Genomic DNA, 19,021 nt, shown 5'->3' with positions numbered 1-19,021 from the left:
ATGTCAACATCATTCAAAGGACCAAGCATCAGAAGGAAATGGACAATCAAAGGTGTGTGACCTTTCAGGACTCAAGGACTCAACTCCCATTCAGCAAAGCAATGCTGAAATAACTCGCTCAGTCCCAAGTCAACTCTTCATCGTCTATGAATGGGCCGCATGCTGGGATTAACACATCCTGCCCCATCATCAAAGACTGAGAACCTGTGGGCGTCGGAGTGGACACTCCCCCACCAATGAGTTGCGAGTTAAACGCCACGACTACTGCCTGAATGATGGGCAGCAACTGCAGACTGGTCACACGTCTGCTGGATATCTTCACCAAAAAAAAAAAAGACACTGTTTCAAAAGCCACAAGGATACCAAGCCACAAGAAGTCCACCACAGCCTTTGGTGGTAGTGCTAAATTACTTTAGCCTTGAACTTTGGCATGGAGGGGGACAACTAGCAACAAGCTTCTCCTTCGCACAATACTAACCCCTCTATCTTCTGACTGTGCACTAGATTATTTTGTTTTCATTTATTCTCTCACACGCAGACAGACCAGACATACAGTCACACACCCACATTCATAACTATGAGAAACACAGGACCACCAGAACTTCACACAGAACCCTTCTGTTTGCCACATGATACCATGTGTGCCCATCATTTATCTTTGCTTTTATTCATTATGTTGCTCATTTATTTACACTGCTTTTGCCTTTATGAGAAAAGAACAAACAAAGGGGAAGAAAATAGTGTTACTGATAAGGTTGTTTTTGTTTGCTTTTCTTTCATTTATTTTCTTGATTGAGGGGAGGCCCCCCACAATGCAAGATATGGTTACATCTGCTGAAGAAAGAGCCCTCTGTTGCCTCAGCTTTTGGAGCTGAAGTTTTAATTTTTTATTATTTTATTGGCCATGATTTTTTTTGAGCTCACACGTTTTTCTCCTTTGTTATTTCTGAACGATTCTTCTTTTTCTCTTTTGTTTTTACTCAATTTCAGGAAAATTGAGACAGAGATTGAGGACTGCAGCCTCAACCAAGTTTACATTTTGACATTTTTTGACCGATACCCTCGTAAACAATCTGTACCTTACCCTTTTTGAAGCTGCTTGCGACAGACAGCCTAGTTCAACATTCATTGTTTTCATTTTGCGCGCCTCCCCCTTACCGCGTCGGACTGTCTTGCCGGCCCAAAGCCACTCGACAGCAGGGGGGGTACCAAATTTTTTCCTGAGAAAAAAATGTCCCATTAGTTGCTATGAGTACATAGGCAATTACTTTTCAAACAAGAAGTCCTGGTTTAATGTGCAGAAAAAGGATAAACCTTGCTAGGGAAAGCGCTCTTTGGGGGATAGCGGTCCACCTGATTTGATACATGCTTGGTAACCGAAGACCGTTCTGAACAAATTTCTATGTTCCCTTAGAGTGAGGGTTATTAGAGGTTGCGTGCTCCGTTCAATCTTAGAGGTGCCCAATAAAAGTCCTGACAGTTGTGCGAAATTTTCCCTCGGTTTGGTACCGAGGTTGAGTTTATGTGTTCTCCTTCGGTTTGGTACCGGAGGTTGTTTTCCTTCAGTTTGGTACTGTTGTGTTTTCCTCCGGTTTGGTACCAGAGGTTGAGTTTTCCTTCAGTTTGGTACTGTTGAATTATTCTCCCAAACTCTTATTTTCAAGAGTGGTGGTTGAGCCCCGCTGATTCAGAGATTCTTTTTTACATTTCTGGAGACGGACGGCGGGTGAATTTCCCCCGGTTTGGTACCGCGGTTGAGTTTGTTGAGTTAGACACGGCTGTGCGATTCCTGCCTGATCAGCAGATGAGCAGACTGTCAGTACCGCGGGCGATAATCTAAGACTCCGCCAAGGCGGAAGTAAAAAGGAGCGTACCTCTTAGTAATCAGATGATACCAGTAAAAAGCAATTAATTAACACTAAAAGGTTGCCAAGCATGGGGGGGCAATAAGAGCTCATTGACCCCGAGAGAGGAGGTGGACTGGCTATCGCCGCTGGTGGGTTAGATGAGGCCTATATTCTACTTAGGCACCATGCAACAAAACCTTGTGAATGCATGGACGTGAAAATTGAGGCATGAACGTGTGCGTTGCATGAATGACTGAATGATGACACGTTACGTATGCCTGAGAGAACCGCGTTGTGAGTGCGAATGTGCAGTGGACGTGTCATTGAGTGATTGACCGATGAATGGCTGTTTGACTACACATGTTCCTCTGTTTCACCTTCCTTTCCTCCTGGGTTTTGATGCACTAGATCTTCTCCCTGTTTTTGCCAATTATGTAGTGGGGTGTTCAGAAAACACTGCTGCTTGTTAAAAAAATATGGTTTTAGGCCTTGGGCCTTCTAAAAAGTTACCAGGTTTTAAAGGTTTTTTCTGGGTGTTTAAAAACACCAAACGACGTTTTTTTTTTTAATATATGATACCACTTTCAGTGGAATGACTGGTTTTGACCTTGACTGACCTTACTGTTCATGTTCAGTGTCCATGTTTTTTGTTGTTATATGTGTATACTCGTTGTGGTGTGCACTTGTCTACGTCTTCGTCTTAGTTGTTGTTATTATGTAGCTTTTTCCAAAATACAGGTCGCTGTAAGGAGACGAATCAGATCTAACTAAAGAAAAGAGATATTTTAAATTATTCATTTAAGTCTTAATGTTTCCTCTCTTTCTGTTTCTGAGTGTTTCCTAACAGACAAAGCCACCGCCTTCTCGACTCCGATCCTACCCCTTCGCCGCCATGCCTGGTCACTGCTCTTATGATGAAGGATGAGAATTAAAAGGAAGTATTGTCCATAACTGTAACTGGGAAGCAAAGGGGAAATAGATTGAAATAGACACGTGACAATATGACATATTGTGGATGTTCTAACATAATATCTATTCCAGAGACTACAGAGACTTCAATCCAACTGCAAAAGTGGGGACAGATCTTCAAATTTCCAAAGGGAGCGTACAGTTGACCCTGGCTTTGACCTTTTAAGGCTGAGGAGGAGGAGATCGAGGAGGTTGGAGGGCACAAAGGCAGGCGGACACAAGAGAGAGGAAAACGGAGACACATCCAAAATGATCAGATAAGTGATTTTCCAATGATATTTATCATATGGTTTTAAGAATCCAAATGTATTCTTATGTAAAAAAGGGAAGGGAGCGGGCCAACGTCCCTCTGATTTCTTGATTTATATTTTATCATAGGAAAATATACCTCAAACCCTCCAACTATTTTCTTCTTGTTCCAACAGCACTTAGCGTGCAAGACCATAAAACACCTTCACTGGGTGTAGACACTTTTAAGGGAAAAATTAAGGGTTCTCAACATTGGGTTGGTGGCCCAATCTGGGTCGCCTGAGATTTGAAAAGGGTCCTCCTGAAATTCTTGATAATTGATTAAAATAAGAGATAGTTTAAAGTTAAGTAACTTCCAAGTATTTAAGGAAGCTCTCCAAACCGTGCTGGGGCTCGTCACCCCTACGAATGGGATAAATACAGAGAGCAAAAGACAATATGATTGTTCGACTCAACTTAACTTTAATTCTGTCTAACCTTAAAGGGCCAATAATCTTGCTAAACTCTGGTTCAGACACAGAATAGGAGACACTTTTGCCACCAATTGACCTTCAAAATTAAGTAAATTACATCTCAAATAATAATTATGAGGGAAAATAATGAAATAAATGAACTGACAAATTCAGCTCTATAAAAGAATTAGGCTATGTAAATAGGTGTGGAGTGTTAACATTATTCAGAATAAATAAAGGATAGAATAAGATTTGTCCTTCACAAATAAGAGATAGCAAAGAAAAATGAAACAAACAATTTAAATAAATAAATAACATCATTTATTTATTTGGTTAAATTTATTTAGCTTTCTCACATCTCCATGTCTCCCAATTGTATGTATTCATCTTGAGAAGACATGTAACCACACTCCACACTTGTCCGACTTGCATGTCCTTCTCCGTCCGACTTGCATGTCCTTGTAAACAGTGGTTCTCAAATTGTTGCTTCTCACCAGGTAAGTAGACGTACCACAGATAATCACTGCAACTCCAGCTATGCTTCTTCTTACTCCAGGAAAAGAAAATCGAATTAATACTTCCTGCTTTTCTTTCAGCCTCATATTTTCCCACTCGCGTGCGAATGGGCTACAGAGCTAGCATGGCTAAAAGCTCACTAACCCACACCTAACCATTGTGTGATTGTGCAGCAGCACCTTTCAGGATCTGAAAAGCTCTCAGATCCTGACCTCTGACCTGTCTCTGCCTTCCTGGCCATACTAACTATTCATTTAGTTAGTTAACTAAACCTAACACCCCTAAACTTTTATTCTATTCTATTCTATTCTATTCTATTCTATTCTATTTTATTTTATTTTATTTTATTTTATTTTATTTCATTTTGTTTTATTTTATTTTATTTTATTTTATTTTGTTTTGTTTTGTTCTGTTTTGTTTTCCCCACCCCACCCCCCTTTTTTCTGTCCAGGTACCAGCTAAAGCCTACCCGGTACCAGGTACCAGCTAAAGCCTCAGTAGTGGGATTGCGCATGTGTTCAGGTACCAGCCAATCCCAAGAGTTCTGTTTTGGTGTTTTTGCCCCTCTTCTGTTCAGGTACCTTCCGATCCCAAGAGAGGTTGCCAGGTGTGTGGAGACTACCCTTCCTCAGACAACAACCAATCATCTACAACGCCGACCGAAATGAACGACCCACACGGCAGTGAAGGTCGCGGAGCAGGCGACATGGATCCAAGATGATTGCCGACACCAGCTGATGCTGAGACGGAGGCTGACCGAACAATGAAGGGGGAACCGACAAGGCCACTGAGACACACACAAGAAAACGCTCTAGAACAAGGGCCTAGCTTTGTTTATAAGCCACACCAAATGCTCATAGCTAGGTTGAGGGAGGACAACCTCACACCTAGCTGCAGGAATACAGTCATAAACCCTTCTGCTACGATTGAGGAAAATACTCAAGGTTCTTCACTCATGATGCCGCCAATCATGTGCGGTGATTCTAACCATGGCTATTGGTTACCCCAGTTACCACTGAACTCAGCCGATGAAGACGAGTGATGTCCTTGATGCAAATGATGATTTTTGCTTATCTAGATGTAATAAAGGATGATTTTTGATGATTCATGCCATTGATAATAATGATGAAGTTTTTTTTTTTAAGGTTTATTTCCACATTTTTCTTGATATATCTGTGCCTCACAAAAGAAGAATATATCCAATGTATGACAATAACGATGCTAATGGTTAACCCTGACAGACAGCAAAGGTGGAATATAATAATTTTGTTTCTTGATTTGGTCGTTGAGGCGACCAAAAGTGGGGAATGTTATGGTCATTTTTATATTCATCATCATATCCTCAAATGTATGTTCATGTGTACAATTTGTCATGTTTTAATACATGACGACTCCATTACTCTTTACACTTTTGAACAGCTGAATCATGATTTAACAGTACAGATTGTATTATTCTCAGTGCAGCACAGTCTCTGCTCACATGCAGATATACACTGACGCACACACTTATCAAGGACAGATAAAGACTGGCACCGAACCTTCTCATAACATCTTCATCATCCTCCAACATTTCCACTATGGGCATCTGACTCCCTCCCTTTTGTCTCTCACTGTTGGGACCTTTTCTTATCTGTATAAAACCTTAAGCTGAAACGGTTAGGGGGCGCGGCACTTCCTTCGGACGTCCGCCTGGACGGACGCTAACTTTGTTCCATCTTGTACCTTTTTTCTTAGTTTAGAATAAACTTTTTTTTATATAAAATCATCAATGCTTCTCCTGGACTCCATCATTCAACCAGAGCAATGAATCATGTCTCCAAATGAGGTCAACCGTAAATTCAGCCGTAACAAAGCCCACCCAGGGACGAAGTTAATTTGTAGTAATCCTGCCTTTGGTGTTTTTAAAGATAACTGTTGTTAAACGTACAGTATTAAAAAAAAAAAAACACAAAAATGTCCAGATAAACAGTCTCTGTAGCGCAATCGGTTAGTGTATTTGGCTGTAAACTGAAAGGTTGGTGGTTCAAGCCCTCTCAGGGACGAAGTTATTTTGTAGTAATCCTGCCTTTTGTGTTTTTAAACAGAACTGATGTTAAACGTACAGTATGAAAAAAAAACACGAAACTTTCCAGATAAATAGTCTCTGTGGCGCAATCGGTTAGCGCGTTCGGCTGTTAACTGAAAGGTTGGTGGTTCAAGCCCACCCAGGGACGAAGTTACTTTGTACACATTCTGCCTTTGGTGTTTTTAAAGATAACTGTTGCTCAACGTACAGCATAAGAAAAAAAGAAACGAAAAATTTCAGATAAATGGTCCTTGTGATGCATTCGGCTGTTAACCGAAAGGTTGGCGGTTCAAGCCCACCCAGAGACGGAGTTGCATTGTACTCATTCTGCCTTTAGTGTTTTGGAAGATTACTGTTATTGAGCGTACAGTATATTAAAAAAAAAAACACGAAAAAGTATAGTTAAATGGTCTCTGTGGCGCAATCGGTTAGCGCATTCGGCTGTTAACCGAAAGGTTGGTGGTTCAAGCCCACCCAGGGACGAAGTTACTTTATAGTAATCCTGCCTCTTGTGTTTTGAAAGATAAATGTTGTTAAACGTACAGTATTAAAAAAAAAAACACAAAAATGTCCAGATAAACAGTCTCTGTAGCGCAATCGGTTAGCGTATTTGGCTGTTAACTGAAAGGTTGGTGGTTCAAGCCCTCCCAGGGACGAAGTTACTTTGTAGTAATCCTGCCTTTTGTGTTTTTAACGATAACTGTTGTTAAACGTACAGTATAAAAAAAAAACACGAAACTTTCCAGATAAATAGTCTCTGTGGCGCGTTCGGCTGTTAACCGAAAGGCTGGTGGTTCAAGCCCAACCAGGGACGAAGTTACTTTGTAGTAATCCTGCCTTTTGTGTTTTGAAAGATAACTGTTGTCAAACGTACAGTATAAACAAAAAACACAAAAAATTTCAGATAAATGGTCCTTGTGATGCATTCGGCTGTTAACCGAAAGGTTGGCGGTTCACGCCCGCCCAGGGGCAAAGTTACTTTGTAGTAATCCTGCCTCTTGTGTTTTTAAAGATAACTGTTGTTAAACGTACAATATAAAAAAAAACACGAAAAAGTACAGATAAATGGTCTCTGTGGCGCAATTGGTTAGCGCATTTGGCTGTTAACTGAAAAGTTGGTGGTTCAAGCCCACCCAGGGACCAAGTTACTTTGTACTCATTTTGCCTTTGGTGTTTTTAACAATAACTGTTGTTAAACGTACAGTATAAAAAAAAAACACGAAACTTTCCAGATAAATAGTCTCTGTGGCGCAATCGGTTGGCGTGGTCGGCCGTTAACCGAAAGGCTGGTGGTTCAAGCCCACCCAGGGACGAAGTTACTTTGTACACATTCTGCCTCTGGTGTTTTTAAAGATAACTGTTGCTCAACGTACAGCATAAGAAAAAAAGAAACGAAAAATTTCAGATAAATGGTCCTTGTGATGCATTCTGCTGTTAACTGAAAGGTTGGTGGTTCAAGCCCACCCAGAGACGGAGTTACTTTGTACACATTCTGCCTTTGGTGTTTTGAAAGATAAATGTTGTTCAACGTACAGTATTAAAAAAAAGCACGAAAAATTCCAGCTGCATGGTCTCTGTGGCGCAATTGGTTAGCGCATTTGGCTGTTAACCGAAAGGTTGGTGGTTCAAGCCCACCCAGGGACGAAGTTACTTTGTAGTAATCCTGCCTCTTGTGTTTTTAAAGATAACTGTTGTCAAACGTACAGTATAAACAAAAAACACGAAAAATTCCAGATAAATGGTCTCTGTGGCGCAATCGGTTGTTAACCGAAAGGCTGGTGGTTCAAGCCCACCCAGGGACGAAGTTACTTTGTAGTAATCCTGCCTCTTGTGTTTTTAAAGATAACTGTTGTCAAACGTACAGTATAAACAAAAAACACGAAAAATTCCAGATAAATGGTCTCTGTGGCGCAATCGGTTGTTAACCGAAAGGCTGGTGGTTCAAGCCCACCCAGGGGCGAAGTTACTTTGTACACATTCTGCCTCTGGTGTTTTTAAAGATAACTGTTGCTCAACGTGCAGCATAAGAAAAAAAGAAACGAAAATTTTTTGATAAATGGTCCTTGTGATGCATTCGGCTGTTAACAGAAAGGTTGGTGGTTCAAGCCCACCCAGGGACCAAGTTACTTTGTAGTAATCCTGCCTTTTTTGTTTTTAAAGATAACTGTTGTTACACGTACAGTATAAAAAAAAAACACGAAAAAGTACAGATAAATGGTCTCTGTGGCGCAATTGGTTAGCGCATTCGGCTGTTAACCGAAAGGTTGGTGGTTCAAGCCCACCCAGGGACGAAGTTACTTTGTAGTAATCCTGCCTCTTGTGTTTTTATAGATAACTGTTGTCAAATGTACAGTATAAACAAAAAACACGAAAAATTCCAGATAAATGGTCTCTGTGGCGCAATCGGTTGTTAACCGAAAGGTTGGTGGTTCAAGCCCACCCAGGGACCAAGTTACTTTGTACTCATTTTGCCTTTGGTGTTTTCAAAGATAAATGTTGTTAAAAATACAGTTTAAAAAAAAAAAAAACACTAACATTCCAAAATAAACAGTCTCTGTGGCGCAATCGGTTAGCGCATTCGGCTGTTAACCGAAAGGTTGGTGGTTCAAGCCCACCCAGGGACGAAGTTACTTTGTAGTAATCCTGCCTCTTGTGTTTTGAAAGATAAATGTTGTTAAACGTACAGTATTAAAAAAAAAAACACAAAAATGTCCAGATAAACAGTCTCTGTAGCGCAATCGGTTAGCGTATTTGGCTGTTAACTGAAAGGTTGGTGGTTCAAGCCCACCCAGAGACGGAGTTACTTTGTACACATTCTGCCTTTGGTGTTTTGAAAGATAAATGTTGTTCAACGTACAGTATTAAAAAAAAGCACGAAAAATTCCAGCTGCATGGTCTCTGTGGCGCTTTCGGCTGTTAACCGAAAGGCTGGTGGTTCAAGCCCACCCAGGGACGAAGTTACTTTGTAGTAATCCTGCCTCTTGTGTTTTTAAAGATAACTGTTGTCAAACGTACAGTATAAACAAAAAACACGAAAAATTCCAGATAAATGGTCTCTGTGGCGCAATCGGTTGTTAACCGAAAGGTTGGTGGTTCAAGCCCACCCAGGGACCAAGTTACTTTGTAGTAATCCTGCCTTTTGTGTTTTTAAAGATAACTGTTGTTAAACGTACAATATAAAAAAAAAAACGAAAAAGCACAGATAAATGGTCTCTGTGGCGCAATCAGTTAGCGCATTGGGTTGTTAACCGAAAGGTTGGTGGTTCAAGCCCACCCAGGGACGAGGTTACTCTATAGTAATCCTGCCTTTTGTGTTTTAAAAATAACTGTTGTTAAACGTACAGTATAGAAAAAAAACACGGAAAATTCCAGGTAAATGGTCCCTGTGGCGCATTTGGTTAGCGCGGTCGGCTGTTAACTGAAAAGTTGGTGGTTCAAGCCCACCCAGGGACCAAGTTACTTTGTACTCATTCTGCCTTTGGTGTTTTGAAAGATAAATGTTGTTAAAAATACAGTTTAAGAGCTTCCGCTTCCGGTCATGCCTTGCCCGGGGGCCTAGTAAAGTGCTCGGCCCGATATAAAGTTTAAATTGCCTTTTTAGCTCCACTAAATTTTACATTGATCACCGTAGCGCAGAGCCAGATGATTACAAACATGAGTTCTAACTCGAGAACGACAAAAAAGGACACTAAGGCCGGTAAAAATGAGGACCCGAAGGCGAGTCAAAAACAGCTAACATTGGAGGCTAGCCTGGCTAGCACAGATTACAGTAGTGAGTCGCCGATGCTAGCTGAACTCCGACAGTTTCGACAAGAATCCCGGGATGCTCAGAAGGACATAAAAGAGTCCCAAACGCGGATGGAGACATCAATGGGTGCTATTGCGCAAAGAATGGATGATCTGGAGCAGAGGATGTCTACCGCAGAATCCCGAGTGGGTAATGTGGAGGACAGAGGCCTTCGACAGGAAAGGGCACTAGCATATCTGCTAAACAAAGATGCTAAGCCAACGGCACGACAAGAGGATTTGGAAAACAGGCTCCGCAGAAACAATATTCGAGTCTACGGTATACCTGAGGGAACAGAAGGTATGGACATGCTTCAGTTTATCACAAACCTGTTCAAAACATGTCTAACGTTGCAAGGAAATCTGAATATTCAGCTTGAGAGAGCTCATAGAGCCACAACACCTAAACCAGCTGTGACGGCGCCACCAAGGTCCATAATTGCTCGTTTTTTGGACTTTAGCGTGAAACAAATAGTGCTCCAACAAGCGTGGAAGCAGAAAGAGGTGCAGTTTCAAGGGAAAAGAATCTACTTCAACCAAGACTACTCGCCCGAACTGCAAAGGAAGAGGAAGCAAGTTCGAGACATCATCAAATTGAATCACCGTATCCGGCGCAACTACGTATGTTTCTGGACTCTGGTGTTAAGATTTTCCCGTCGCTGTGGGAGGCTCAATCAACTCTGAAGTCACTGGGAGTGAACGTGCAGATAGAGGACCGAGACGTATTGGAGAGAGAGTTTCACAACAGATGGAGGGTCCAGGGCAGGCGCGGGAGGGAGGAGCCAGTCCCGTCTCCAGGAGAAATAAGAGCCATCCTAGAGATCAAGAAAGTGAGAGGGAGGATTAGAAGATCCTCCCTTAGTCACTATGGACATGATGAAACGGTGGGTGCATTGAAAGTTTAAATCAGACATTAAATACTACAGGCAATTATAGACATGAGTTCACAAGAATATGGGCAAGCACAGAAATGTATTCCGTGCTTTCTTTTTGTTTTTTGTTTTCTTTTCTTCTTCTTTGGAAGTGGCATCAGGGCATCTACTGCAGCAGAGACTGGGACAGAATGCAGACTGCTGCATACACCTTCGGTGTACTCGCCCCAGGAAGACAGTTCTCCCTGCCCTCTTTACCTCTGGGGAGGGTCGCTCATAGAGTTGTGCTGATCATCAGTTCACACGGTACCAGGAACCCTCGGCATCGTTGGAAGTTCTACACTGTTATTGTTTCTGTTCAGGTTCATTGTTCAATGTGTTTACCTATTGGCAGATGGTCTGTAATTTTTATTTACTCTTTAAAGTTTACCAAGGCATTTGGGTGGTGTTATGGTTAATATTATTTCATGATGGCAACTTTGAACATAGTGAGTTATAACATAAATGGTCTAAATCACCCTATCAAAAGGAAAAAAATCATTGGCCCAATTAAAAAGATTAAAATGTCCAATTGGGCTAGTACAAGAAACTCATCTGAATGATAAAGAACATAATAAGTTAAAACGAGAGTGGGTGGGACAAGTATATAGCGCTTCATATGAGAATTATAAAAAAAGGGGAGTAGCTATTCTCTGTCACAAGTCCTTATGTTTCGTACCAGAGAAGATTCTTAAGGATAAAGGCGGACGATGGGTCATGGTTATTGGCTCGGTTGGAGAAAGTATTCTAACAATTATTATTATCTCTACGCTCCAAATGAAGACAACCCAGGTTTTTTTTAAAGAGGTCGCTCAAGTTTTGGCAGGAAACTCCAAAGGAATGGTAATTATAGGGGGGGATTTTAATTGCGTATTGGACAGTCATATGGATAAATTCCCCTCTGATCAGAGATATCAAACCTCTAAATCAAAAGTGCTATGTAATGTAATGGAAGAACTAGGGCTCATTGATATTTGGCGTGCAAAGAACCCAAAGACTAGAGATTACACACATTTTTCAAAAGTTCACAAAAGCCACTCAAGAATTGATTTTTTCTGTATTTCTAATCAGGAGGCCTACAGGGTAAAACATTGCCATATTGAGCCTCAAACACTGTCTGACCATGGACCGGTGGTTATGTCCATGAGTTTGGATCAGGACAGACAGCCAAAATTATGGAGAATGAATGTCTCAATCTTGAACAATCCTGAGGTGGTCCAATCTATTAAAAATGAGATTAAAATATATTTAGATACAAATGACAATGAATACATTTCTCCCTCCATTTTATGGGACGCTGCTAAGGCGGTACTGAGAGGCAAAATTATATCAATCTCCTCACATTTAAAAAAGAGCGTGAGAAGACTGTGAAAAACTTAGAAGAACAGATCAAACAGCTGGAGATGGATCACAAAAGAACAAATAATGAGAACACACTAACAGAACTTAACGAACATAGACAGAAACTAAATGAAATACTAACGTATAAAGCAGAAGGCGCTTTACGTTTCTCTAATCAAAAGTATTATGAATATGGAAACAAAGCAAGCAGATTACTTGCTTTTCAACTAAAGAAATCCCAAGCCAATCGAATAGTTCAAAAAGTTACATGTCCCACTTCCAAAAACATGGTGTCCCATCCCAAGGCCATAGCAAATGCATTCTCAAAATACTACGCTCAATTATATAGTTCAACAACTTCTCTGGATAAATCAGAACAAATTAAGCTGTTTCTTCAACAAATCAATCTCTCAAAACTTGATGAAGATGAATCTAAGTCACTAGTGGAGAATATGACTAAAGAAGAAATAAGGTTTATTATAAGAAAGCTAAAAAATAATAAGTCGCCCGGACCGGACGGTTTCCCAGGTGAATTTTATAAATGCTTTGAAACCGAGCTCACTCCCATTTTACATAGAGTGTTTAACTACGCGTTGAGTTCAAAAGACCCCCCAAAAACTTGGGCGGAAGCATTAATCTCTGTCATATACAAAGATGGGAAAGATCCTACACAGTGCGCCTCCTATAGGCCAATTAGTTTACTATGCAACGATGTAAAAAAGTGCTTTACTAGCTAGAAGACTCCAGGGTGTAATCAATAAACTCATTAATCCAGACCAGACAGGCTTTATACCTGGAAGGCTTGGAATAACTAACATTAGGCGCACTCTTAATATTATATCAGCCGCTCGAGAGCAGCCCCACCCATCAATGCTTCTCAGCCTAGATGCAGAGAAGGCGTTCGATCGGGTGGACTGGATATTCTTGAAACATGTGCTATCGAAGATGGGTTTTGATAATAGATTTAATGATTGGTTTGACGCGTTATATACAAATCCCATTTCCAAGGTACGTGTAAATGGCTATATTTCAGATGGTTTCCCTTTACAAAGAGGTACCCGTCAGGGTTGTGGATTGTCACCCATCCTGTTTGCTATTTGTATTGAACCTCTGGCTGAATGTATTAGGACTAATCCATTAATATTAGGTATACCGGCTAAAGTCAGGACTCACAAGCTATCGCTGTATGCAGACGACGTCATCCTGTATATTAAAGAGCCGGCTACTTCCATACCTGAAGTCATGAGGTGCTTGAAAGCCTACAGCGATGTTTCGGGCTATAAAATAAATGAAACTAAATCTGAAGCGATGATGATTAAGGGCTGCTGGCCTCCAAAGCTATCCAACACAGTTCAATTCAATCGGTCACAGGATTTTCGATACTTGGGTATTTTGATCACGGCTGACACCTCTCGGCCGTATAAAGGAAATTTTGAAAAATTAATAGACAAAATTTGTGAGGATTTAGATAGATGGGAGATATTGCCGCTCTCTCTTCTTGGGAGAGTTGATACTATACGAATGAACATTCTCCCCAGGCTGTTATATTTGTTTTTGTCACTTCCTATCTGGATCCCAGCAACTGCTTTTAAGAAATTCCAAAAAATTCTTTCTAATTTTATTTGGCAAAAAAAAAAAACAAGAATCAAATTCACACAACTGACCAACTCTAAAACATGCGGAGGCCTCAACTTACCTAATTTAAAACTATATTACTGGGCAGCACAGCTGCGCGGGGTAGTGGAGTGGCAGAGACAAAATGAAGAAACAACATGGTTGACACTGGAGCAGAGTTCATGCCCTGAAATTCCCCTTCAGACTCTGCCATGGTGCTCCAAGGAGAATAAGAATCAACTCTCAAATGTTTGGATGAAATGTACACTTAAAATTTTGACCAACATATGGAAAAAAATCAAGGCTCCTTTTTCCATATCTAGGGCAATGAGGATCACAGATATTGTAGATTTTTAAACAAGAAAAATGGATTTTAGATTCAGAGAATGGGCAAATAAAGGGCTTTTACTGATAAATGATCTGTTTGAGGGGGAAATTCTATTATCTTTTAACCAGTTACAAGAAAGATTTGGGCTGAATTCAACAGATTTTTATAGGTTTCTGCAGTTGAGAAGTTTCTTGACGTCAAACATAGAGTGGTTCTCCCTCAAAATGCAGCCTTCTGAACTAGAAGGATTTCTAATTAATCTTCATAAGAAACAAAAATGTGAAGGGGTGGTGTCAAATCTATATAAATGTTTGCGGGGGGAGGGGGGGGGGGGATCTCTGGAGGCGAAGGGAAGATGGGAGCTGGAGATGAACATTGTGATTGAAGATCAAATCTGGGAACAAGTATGTGAAAGTGGGCACAAACTTACCAGCAGTCCAACTTGGAAAGAATTTGCTTGGAAATTAAATACTAGATATTTTAAAACTCCCTTTTTAATTTACAAGTTCGATAAGAAAACAACAGACCAATGCTGGAGACTCTGTGGTCAGGTTGGAGACCACACACACATTTTCTGGGATTGCCCTAAATTAAAAAAATTCTGGGAGGAAATTAGGAATGAAATTTCAAATCTTTTACACACTCACTTTGAAAGTGACCCGCTGGCTTTTGTCTTCGGGGTGCTCTCCCCTGACTACTTAAATAAACCAAATATTTACTTGTTTAAAATACTGGTGTTGGTGGCAAAGAAGATGATTACAGTGTCTTGGTTGAAACCGTTGCCCCCGACAGTGGATCAATGGAAACAGAGACTCATGAAAGTGTACACAATGGAAAAAATAACAGCAAGCCTCAATTTGACTATGGACTTATTCAAGAAAAGGTGGAATCCAGCTATTACTTATTTTGGACTGACATAAATGTTTCGGTTCCATCATACCAATGCTTGACTCTTGTATAAGTGTGATGACCATACTTCATCACTACAACTATGATTATTGTTATCTTTTGTGCTACCGCATATTTTGCACTGCCTAAACGACCGTCTGGCGTAGAGTTTGTTTTGTTTGTTTGTTAAAAGGATACTACACTACAGCTTTATAAATGTTATGACATGAGTGACGATAATTTGTAATGCGTGAAATATGAATAAAAACTTTTGTTCAAAAAAAAAAGAAAAATACAGTTTAAAAAAAAAAAAAACACAAAAATTCCCAGATAAACAGTCTCCGTGGCGCAATTGGTTAGCGCATTCGGCTGTTAACTGAAAGGTTGGTGGTTCAAGCCCACCCAGGGACGAAGTTACTTTGTCGTAATCCTGCCTTCTGTGTTTTTAAAGATAACTGTTGTTAAATGTACAGTATTTAAAAAAAAAAAAAAAAACACAAAAATTCCAGATAAACATTCTCTGTGGCGCAATCAGTTAACGCATTCGGCTGTTAACTGAAAGGTTGGTGGTTCAAGCCCACCCAGGGATGAAGTTACTTTGTAGTAATCCTGCCTCTTGTGTTTTGAAAGATAACTGTTGTTTAACGTACAGTAAAAAAAAAAAAAAACACGAAAAATTCCAGATAAAGCAACTTCGTGCCTGGGTGGGCTTGAACCACCAACCTTACAGTTCACAGGCGAACGCACTAATACATTGCGCCACAGAGACTGTTTATCTGGAAATTTTTGTGTTTTTTTTTTTTTGTTTTTAATACTGTACTTTTAACAACAGTAATCTTTAACAACACCAAAGGTAGAATGACTATAAAGCAACTTCGTCCTTGGGTGGGATTGAACCACCAACTTTTCAGTTAACAGCTGAGCTAACCGAGACTGTTATTGAGAATAAAAATTTTAACACCATGTTTTACAACAGTAATCTTTCAAAACACCAAAGGCGCAGTTTTGCAGTATTCCTGTGTTTGCAGCATTAAGCTGTTTGCCCCTGTCTGCCACCATATAAAGGAGCTCATAGGTGACGTCTGCCCCCCTGTGTGCACTGCATACAACTTCACAGCAAAGATCCTGGAGTGTTACACGGAAAAATATACCGTTTGTATCAGCATCAGTGATTTGCACGCTTTAGGCTATAAATAACACATTACCTTAGTCAATTTCACCTATGATTCATCATAAGGCTGATTTAAAACAATTCTTAAAACCCATTTTTATTCTTTGGCTTTCAACTCAGTATGATAAATGCTGAAGCTTGGGTAAATTTGGTCTAACGCATGTCTTACACTTAGATCTGAATGTACGAATGGTTGATAAACGAGGGCCAATGTGTTTGGTCTTTAGGTGAAGGTCTGAATACCTGGAGGACTTGTTTCCCTTCTCCACGGGCGATACTGCTGGTGGCGTTGACTTCGATCTGGCCCTGAGGCTTCCTGATCACGTCACTCTGTGAGGCAACATGAACTGATTACTGCTTGATCTCCTGCAAACCTTTTTTTCAAAAGCAGCATTGATTTAAAAGAAATGTCATCTTATATGAAGGGAATGGGCTTGATAGGATGCTAAAAACCTACAGGCGACTTGTAGTAGAGCAGCTCTCCATCTTTGAGGACAAACCAGTGTCTCTTCCAGGTTTTCTTCCAGGTTTGGACCATTTTCAGAAGGTATCCGGACTTCTCCATCGGCTCCTGAAATCAATGTTGGTCTAAAATATAACTATTGCTTATAAATGAAAAACAAACCAGTGGCTTCTACTCTAGATTGTTTACTCCTAATGAATAAATAATAATAAATGATGGTGCACAGGGTTAATTGTGGCTTGTAACTTTGGATTATTTTTCAAGTGTTTTGATGATCTATTTTGTCATTTTATCTATTGTTGTTGTTCTGCTCTACTGCATTAGTTTCATGTATGTTAGCTTTAGGGTTAAAAAAGGTTTAATTAGGGACTCTAATGGGCATTGTGCTCTGAATAAGTAAGTGTAACTTGGCTTAAAAGTTTCATATAAAACTATTAAAAATCATCACTCACTCGGCTCATTTCAGTGTGTTTTATGAGGTACCTAAATCCAGTAAAGAAACTGAAATGGCTTTCTCAGATGGTTCTACATTTTAATAATACATATGTATTATTTCTACTCCTTACAGTGTTTGTCTGTGAACAACATAAACATTGATTTCAAGCTTCAGGTCAGTAAAGATTCATTTTTCATAATTTGACAAAAAAATTTAATTATCATTTATGTGAAATTTGAATATTGTTGAGAATGTCTTTCAACTGCATCTAAACCTTCCAGTGATTTAGGGCTATGATAAAAGACTTCTGGAATCATTCTTAGTTGGTTGAACTTGTACTTTGTAAATCGAGTTTAAATCAGCGTGGAGCTCCATCACTGACGTACACTCTTGCCGTTGTCGCTTAATGAGCTGCAGGTCTTGGGCAGTTTTTGTTCTGGCTCCAGGAACTCAGTGTCAGTGGAGTAAGCATCAGGAGGGATGGCGTAGTCACTCTCTGATGCCATTGAAGCTGTTGACACGGCTAAAGGAGAATCCAAGTGACAAGTGGGAGCAAATTAAACCATTAAGTCAACAAATCATTAAAAAAAAAAGAATTTGTTCTCACACTTTACTTTAAGTTTTATACATAAGGCTGACATTACACTGTCATTAGCATGAATAAGGCGTTTATAAGGCTGTTTTTAAGTGTAATTCGCTAAATTATGACACCTATGGAGCTATGTTGACATTTTTAGGTTAGATGGAGGGATCTAGAGGGTTTAGGTTTAAGGTTAGGGTTAGTGTCAGGTTCTAAAGCTTTATTCCTGGCTCTGGGGACTGAGCAAAAGGCCTGACGCTCCACTGTAAAAATAAAATAATGTCCACAGAAAACAATCATAAATGAATCGAGGTTTATTCCAATAACAAAAATTGCGATAAAAAAAATAATTTTGATAGTTGACAAATATTCAGGATTGAAGAGACTATAACAAAAGTCACAGGGCTAAAAAGGTTGGAGGGAGGTCAAAGACTGTGGCTGCGTCTGAATAGTCCCTCCTATCTCCTTTCCTATCCACTGTTCCTTTACCCCCGGAAGTGTTTAAGTGGTGGCCATGATAAAGAGCGTCCAAGTTCTCTTTAAGCTCAGGAAAATAGGCTCAATGCTTCCTTTTTTATCTCTTTTAGCCTAGAAAATACTGATGCATCCTTTACCTAAGGAGACGAGGTAATGCTGACCCACAATTCCTTGCGGCGACAACATTTAAAGGGAGACGCACACCCGAGACGCACAATTTTAAATAAATAATCTAAAACCCATATCTTATGATATGTAAGACATATGATCAGATTAAAACTGACATAAAACAGACACTCTGTGGTTTAAGAAAAGGTGAGTGTGAGCAACCATTCTCAATGTGACGTTCTTTTACTTTTGTTCCTCATAGCCTGGTAGCCTCTTTTCCTTTGATTTACATTCAAACCGTGTGATTTTTTAGATTATATCAGTGGAAAGTGTTATAAATGAGTTTTCAGTCCATTTTTGAAAATTTTTAGTTTTTTCCTCTCGGCAGACGTCACTAACCTTCGCTAACCTAACGTCGGATTATTACTTCACTTTTCCTTAACCCTGTGACGTCATCAAGGGGGTCAAGGAAAAGTGGATAGGAAAGAAGATAGGAGGGACTGTTCGGACGCAGTGTCTGTCTTCCTGCTGCAGCCACACCTCCAAGTAACTCTCCAGGCCCCTTTATACTCCACTTCGCCCACTAGGTGGAGACAACTCAGAGGAAAACAAGACGAGAACTCACATCAAAATAAAATTACTTCAATTGGCTCCTACAAAAACGGCCCCTAAATGTTTTTAATTTAGCCAAATAAACATTTATGAACTATTTAAATATAAAGGAGCCAGCAAAATGGTTTTAGCTACTTAACATACAGTATTCAATGTCCGTTAGCCTTCTTCCAAAAGAAGGCATATCTTGTTTAGAGTTAGGGTGACT

General features: G+C 40.0%; 1 protein-coding gene, 1 long non-coding RNA gene and 8 other non-coding genes across 11 annotated transcripts in view; 8 read left to right on the top strand and 2 right to left on the bottom strand.

Annotated features, from left to right (window-relative positions):
* The window catches only part of LOC114476649 (uncharacterized), a 319,238-nt gene that overhangs the window by 45,271 nt on the left and 254,946 nt on the right, over nt 1–19,021 (bottom strand). The gene's annotated exons all lie outside the window — the stretch shown is intronic.
* The window catches only part of plekhh2 (pleckstrin homology domain containing, family H (with MyTH4 domain) member 2), a 104,995-nt gene that overhangs the window by 44,756 nt on the left and 41,218 nt on the right, over nt 1–19,021 (bottom strand). For both annotated transcript variants that reach the window (XM_028468453.1, XM_028468454.1), the window contains 3 exons: nt 17,423–17,559; nt 16,595–16,708; nt 16,381–16,467 (listed from right to left, as the gene is read on the bottom strand). In XM_028468453.1, coding sequence (XP_028324254.1) covers nt 16,381–16,467; nt 16,595–16,708; nt 17,423–17,559 — 338 coding nt within the window. The remainder of the gene's footprint in view (nt 1–16,380; nt 16,468–16,594; nt 16,709–17,422; nt 17,560–19,021) is intronic.
* On the top strand, nt 6,002–6,075 carry trnay-gua (transfer RNA tyrosine (anticodon GUA)). Its single transcript has one exon. It is a non-coding gene; the product is annotated as a tRNA-Tyr (tRNA).
* On the top strand, nt 6,173–6,246 carry trnan-guu (transfer RNA asparagine (anticodon GUU)). Its single transcript has one exon. It is a non-coding gene; the product is annotated as a tRNA-Asn (tRNA).
* Nucleotides 6,508–6,581, top strand: trnan-guu (transfer RNA asparagine (anticodon GUU)). The gene has a single exon. It is a non-coding gene; the product is annotated as a tRNA-Asn (tRNA).
* trnan-guu (transfer RNA asparagine (anticodon GUU)) lies at nt 7,669–7,742 on the top strand. Its single transcript has one exon. It is a non-coding gene; the product is annotated as a tRNA-Asn (tRNA).
* trnan-guu (transfer RNA asparagine (anticodon GUU)) lies at nt 8,316–8,389 on the top strand. Its single transcript has one exon. It is a non-coding gene; the product is annotated as a tRNA-Asn (tRNA).
* trnan-guu (transfer RNA asparagine (anticodon GUU)) lies at nt 8,649–8,722 on the top strand. Its single transcript has one exon. It is a non-coding gene; the product is annotated as a tRNA-Asn (tRNA).
* trnan-guu (transfer RNA asparagine (anticodon GUU)) lies at nt 8,822–8,895 on the top strand. Its single transcript has one exon. It is a non-coding gene; the product is annotated as a tRNA-Asn (tRNA).
* On the top strand, nt 15,304–15,377 carry trnan-guu (transfer RNA asparagine (anticodon GUU)). The gene has a single exon. It is a non-coding gene; the product is annotated as a tRNA-Asn (tRNA).

Source organism: Gouania willdenowi, chromosome 15 (assembly GCF_900634775.1).
Source record: "Gouania willdenowi chromosome 15, fGouWil2.1, whole genome shotgun sequence".
Classification (NCBI taxonomy): Eukaryota; Metazoa; Chordata; class Actinopteri; order Blenniiformes; family Gobiesocidae; genus Gouania; species Gouania willdenowi.
The sequence above is the reverse complement of the archived record's forward strand: the minus strand, read 5'-3'. Positions and strand labels throughout refer to the sequence as shown.